Below are 6,500 nucleotides of genomic sequence, written 5' to 3' on the forward strand. Positions count from 1 at the left end.
TTTATTTAAGAGTTTGAAAAATTATGTGATTCCTTATACAGCATGTATATACATAATATAAGCTTATTTTACACTTGCTTATATCCCGCAGTATGAAGAACTCATGACAAGAGGCTTTCATATGAAATAAAATTTAAAAAAATAAAATCCTCCCACCCGCCCCATTTAAAAAAAAAAATTGGATGAAAATCTACTAATTAATTTTAGTTGGCCTTATCCAAAAAAAAAATATTAATTCTGTCTAGCTTCAAGTGATCAGTAACAACATATTAAAATTTGGGAAGCTTTGGTAGAACAGTTCATGCGTAAATGCACGGACACGACTGGAAACTCCATTTTTCAATCTTTCAAGAACCATAACTCCTGAACGGTAAAAGTCAAAATTGCCATTATTGAACTTGACCTTCATTTAGTTGTCAGTAACAACATATTAAAATTTTAAAAGCTTTGGTTGACAATTCATGAGTTAATGCACGGACAACATTTGATTGACGCCCACCCGACCGACCGCCCGGCCGACCGCCAGACAACGATCACCAAATCAATAACCGACATTTTTGTCACAAAAATCGGGTTAAAAACCCACCTCTACACTAGTATCTAGAGGCCATGTTGTTCCTTTAATAAACTTTGGTATCCCAGAATCCCTCTTGTCCATTTTAGAAAACATCTCATCTTCTGATTCTGATGAGTCTTGCTTGCTTCCATCGCTGCTGTTTGAATCTTTTCCCTGCTAAAAAATATAAATTTACAATATATTTTAATCAAGCATGAGTGTGACATGGTATAATATTACAAATGTATTTTAAAACTGTCAACCCAAACCAGAATTTTGTTACTTTATATTGCAAAATAATAAAATTTATGATTTGTCAGTAAAGCAAATTTCAAATAGTTTCAATTGGAAATTAATTTTTAGGGGAGGGTTATGAGATATATTTTTATTTTGGATGGTCAGTAGTTGTTTATGACATATTTTTGATATTTTTGTTTGTTAATTTTTTACTTTGTACTTTGGTGGATAGTTGTTTCATTGGCAATCATACCATATACCCCTTATTTTTGTATAATACAACCATGTGACCACCTTTACTTGTGCAAGAGAAGGTTAAGATTTTTTTTACATACTGTTTTCTTTGCTTCGTCTGTTTTCTTTACTTCCTAAAATAAAAAGATACAACAAAAACTCAAAACTACTAAACTTTGATATAAAAACAGTCTGATTTTGGACATTACAGTAAAAAGCCCTATTCACATTTTTTTTGTCAAACTGTATTGTTTTCCTTATTTTTTTTTTATTTAAGAAATAATTCATGGAAGCCATAGATTGTTGGAAATTTACACATGGCCTGGGCCGTGATATTTGTTAACGCTCAGGATAAAATTTGAATATCACGGCCCAGGCCATGTGTAAATTTCCAACAATCTATGGCTTCCATGAATTATTTCGATTCTAATAGGACAAATACGGTCATTAAAAAACTGAAGCGAGGGTAGGTATGCTGTGTGTGTGGCTGTTCTTTTTTACTCCCTGTTAGATAAATATCAAATATATTTATAAATAGGTAGCTTGCGTAGGTTATTTCGTGAATAACCGCTAGAAAAAAACTTTTTAAAATATTTAAATTCTCAAACCCAACATTTGCCATTTTTAATCTACATGTTTTTCTCATAAGCTTCCGTCAAATCCGATGTTGACATTTTGTAACTAAGGAGCCGCCATGTTGACTTGCTGAAATGAGTAAATATGCAAATAATGCAATAGAATAGAAAATAAAACAAAACCTACCTCAACAAGAGTGCACACACTGAAATGTTTCGCCTTCTTTACTAATCATTGATATTATGTTGATAGTCCTGAGTATAAAGCTTGATTACAACTGTCACATAAACTTACAATAACCAAGATAGCTAAACAAAGACCAATGAACCATGAAAATGAGGTCAAGGTCATATGAACCATGCCAGGCAGACATGTACAGCTAACACAGCTTCCATACAACAAATATAGTTGACCTATTACTTATAGTTAAGAAAAATAGACCAAAACACAAAAACAACACTGTGCAATGAACCGTGTCATGGTCAAATAAAACCTGCGGGACTGACATATAGATCATAATATATTTCCATACACTAAATATAGTTGACCTTTGGCATATAATATTAGATAAAAAGACCAAAACTTAAAAACTTAACTTTGACCACTGAACCATGAAAATGAGGTCAAGGTCAGATGGCATCTGCCCGCTAGACATGTACACCTTACAATCATTCCATACAACAAATATAGCAGACCTATTGCATAAAGTATGAGAAAAACAGACCAAAACACAAAAACTTAACTATAACCACTGAACCATGAAAATGAGGTCAAGGTCAGATGACACCTGCCAGTTGGACATGTACACCTTCCAGTCCTTCCATACACCAAATATACTAGCCCTATTACTTATAGTATCTGAGATATGGACTTGACCACCAAAACTTAACCTTGTTCACTGATCCATGAAATGAGGTCGAGGTCAGGTGAAAACTGTCTGACGGGCATGAGGACCGTGCAAGGTACGCACATACCAAATATAGTTATCCTATTACTTATAATAAGAGAGAATTCAACATTACAAAAATTTTGAACTTTTTTTTCAAGTGGTCACTGAACCATGAAAATGAGGTCAAGGACATTGGACATGTGACTGACGGAAACTTCGTAACATGAGGCATCTATATACAAAGTATGAAGCATTCAGGTCTTTCACCTTCTAAAATATAAAGCTTTTAAGAAGTTAGCTAACGCTGCCGCCTCCGTAGCCGCCACCACCGCCTATCACTATCCCTATGTCGAGCTTTCTGCAACAGTAGTTGCAGGCTCGACAAAAATCAGTTTTAATACAATATCATACCAATTCCGATGGTTCACGTAACAGAAAACTTTTAACTTTAGCGGTTTCATTTGTATGACGTCATGTTTTGAAATGACTTAAATGCGCCAAAAAGATTAATAGACTTTCGCGGAATTTTATTTAATTTTTATTTTGTTGATTTCTCCGAGCTCTTTTGCATTACTTCTTTTTATTATGCATACGAATAAGAAAAAAAGTTATTTTGTCTTTTTTTAATTGCACTTTTTAAAACAATAAAATCGGCAGAGGGTCTGCAAATAGGTTCCAATATATGTAGATTTACATGGGAAGTATATTGTAACAGCCATTATTATGTTTATCTCTGAGTCTGCGCTAAGTATATTTTATCGAGAATTTTATCACAGTGTTGTTTAAAGAAGCACGTCATATTAGAATTACTATTTTAGCATCCTTAATTCCTAATAAGGATCTTGAGTATAATAAAAGAAGACTGATGATATTTTTTTTACATTCTCTCAAGTATTTATTTTAAAGCTAAAAACAATTGGCTATTTTGGAATAACTATAAAAAAATATTCTTATAAGTAATGAAATATCATCCTGTAATATAATCTGATAATAAATAAATACTATCACATTTTCTTTTTTTCATTTTTTTCACTTTGTCATGATTCATTAACTTGTTGATTAGTTGTTAATATGCAGATTGAAGAACAGAAGAGATTACAATAGGTGTCAAAGAAAAGCAAAAAAAGATCTACATAAAATAGTAAAGATAATAAAGATATTTGATGCAGTTGTTCTACAAATAACTAGTACATAATGAAAGAAAAATAAAATAGTGTACCTTTTTCTTTTTGTCATCTTCTCTGTTGATAACTGATGTTTTTGTTCTTGCCATCACTTCTGTCTTTCCCTGGAAACAAAGTCAATACTATCAAATTTTCTATCTACTGTAAAAGCAGAAATTTTCGTGGAGGATTTAATTTCGTTTATTTCGTGGAAAGAATATATCCATGAAATCAAAACCGCCAGTAAAAATTTAACCTCCATATATTACCATTTACATTTAAGGAAACCAAGAAATTAAATCCACATGAAATCTTATAATATAAAGACAAAACCAAGAAATTTTAACCCCACGAAAATAAATCTTTCTACAGTATCTTTAATTATTTTCAAATTAATAGGTAAGAATTTTCTAAAGGGCAATAACTCCAATAAGGACTTGTCAACAGCCAGGTTGGTTTATTGATAGATTATCTCATGTATATCACTGAGTCATTTGTGGTATAGAAGTTCTTTCTTTCAACAATTACAGTTTTGGGGATAAATGGCAAAAATGCAGAAAAAAACAAGAATGTGTCTATTGTACATAATGTACAGGAATGCCCCACTCGCACTATCATTTTCTATGTTCAGTGGACCGTGAAATTGGGGTAAAAACTCTAATTTGGCATTTAAATTAGAAATATCATATCATAGCTATATATACATGTATAGGGAACACGTGAAATAAGTTTCAAGTTGATTGGACTTCAACTTCATCAAAAACTCCTTTGACCAAAACTTTAAGCAGTGAAGCAAGACAGGCAGCAAGACAGACGAACAGACGGACGGAAGAATGTACTGACAAACGAATGGAAGCACAGATCAGAAAACATATAACGCCCCTCTACTATTGTAGGTAGGCAGGATCGTTTGGCACAAAGTTCAAACTAGGTACCCCAATCATCATTGATTGCCAAGGTTTGTTCCAATTAGCCCATGGTATGTAGGTGTTACATGAATGAGGATGAATGAGGATTATTATCAAATTTAACAGACAGTGTATAATTGTAGGAATACTAATGACAATCATCATGATCATGACAATGGACACTAAGTGATGAGGAAAGTGCACTTGACCTTTTGGGTCAGGTGAGCAAAGACTATATCCAAATATTTTAATACTACTTAGAAAATTAAAGTACAGATTAACTTGTAAGTATTAGAAAAGATGTACTTGACTTTTATTAGACTATTTTTTAAATAGGCATCCATGGACATGATGGAGAGTTGTCTCATTTAATTTTTGCAATATTAATTTTCATTGATTTTTGTGAAATTGAAAAAATCCTGTTTAATTCATATACAAAATTTTAAATTGCAAGTTTAAATAAATTACTTTGCTGAGCGCAGCCTGATAGGACTGCAAATGTTAAACACTGAACAGTTGGCAAATTTGGACACAATATTCAAACTTGATACTGTCTAAATTTGGATTGTGATCAATTTTTGACATAGTATAGGTTTCTTACCCCAAAAAAATGTCAAGATCTTACCAATCTATTGTGCAATACTGTGCAATTAAAGATTCTTTTTGAAAATTTCAAAATTTGAAAAATTTTGAAACAAAAATTACATAAAAAATGTAGAACCCCTTAAAAAACTTAGAATTCCCAAACTTTTGAAACTTCCCTTGGACCAATTACCCCCACACTGAATCCCAGTCTTTCCTTAGGAGAATGGGACCTTGAAGTACAATTTCAGAGAGATCCATACTCTTAAACACAACTTATTGTCTTGAAACTAGAAAAATGCTTGTTTTTGGCCCCTAGTTCCTGCATGATTTGAACAAATAGCCCCAAACACACACCATGCCTTCCTTTTGTGATACGGAACCTTGTGGTACAATGTCTAAGAGATCCATAAACTTACACACTACCGGTACTTATTGTCCAGAAAGTACAAAATTGCTTGTTTTTAGCCCCTTTTTGGTCCTTTATTCCTAAACTGTTGGCCCCATAACCCCTAAAATGAATCCAAACTTTCTACTTGTGGTATTAATCAGTGTGGTACAATTTCAGAGCAACTGAAATATTTATACTGGTACACAAGTCATTAACCTGAAAGGAGAAAAATGCTTGTTTTGGCCCCTTTTGGGCCACTAATTCCTAAACGATTAGGACCATCATCCCCAAAATCCTTCCTATTGTGGTATTGAACCTTCTTCTTAGATTTCATAGAAATCCATTGACTTAAACTAAAGTTATTGTCCAGGAACGCATTCTACATTGTAATCAATAATAAAAACATTGCAATAATTTCTGAATTTACAGTATTCATTTTAATAATGCACCAGCCTGTCTTTGTGTTTTGATTCTACCATCAACTCAAAGTGCAGCAGCTGTTTACCTCTTACACATGTACATCATGTACATGCATTATATGCAAATACATTCAGTATGCTTTTATGATGATTCCAGCCCATGATAACCTGCCAATATTTACAAGTGGATCTAGCCCCAAATTTAAAACGTTTACAAGGGATGAAATTCTATATGTATTTCATGAATATTAATGAACTTTTAAATACATGTAATAGCAAAGTTGGAAGATCAAACCTTGTCAAAACAGTGCCTTTAAAATGTTTGACAGATATTAAATAAACAAATTTCATACATGTAAGACATGCATTTATAGATAAAATGTAAGATCAGATACATGTAATTTAAATTCAAATCTTTTAATATGTATCATACATATTTGAATACTTATTAATGTTTTAAATAATAAGAGGACCAAGTCTATTACTGTAGAAAAATTAAAAAAAAAAAGAAATTTATATATTTTTGATCCAGAGGGGGAGTTCCG

At 32.3% G+C, this 6,500-nt stretch overlaps 1 protein-coding gene across 1 annotated transcript in view; it reads right to left on the reverse strand.

The window, feature by feature from the left end:
• Positions 1-6,500, reverse strand: part of LOC139491062 (titin homolog) — a 62,995-nt gene that overhangs the window by 14,494 nt on the left and 42,001 nt on the right. Inside the window, exons 13-15 of the mRNA XM_071278341.1 lie at positions 3,712-3,780; positions 1,129-1,161; positions 587-733 (exon numbers count right to left, since the gene is read on the reverse strand). Of these exons, the coding sequence (XP_071134442.1) occupies positions 587-733; positions 1,129-1,161; positions 3,712-3,780 (249 nt within the window). The remainder of the gene's footprint in view (positions 1-586; positions 734-1,128; positions 1,162-3,711; positions 3,781-6,500) is intronic.

Source organism: Mytilus edulis, chromosome 10, assembly GCF_963676685.1.
Source record: "Mytilus edulis chromosome 10, xbMytEdul2.2, whole genome shotgun sequence".
NCBI classification, from domain to species: Eukaryota; Metazoa; Mollusca; class Bivalvia; order Mytilida; family Mytilidae; genus Mytilus; species Mytilus edulis.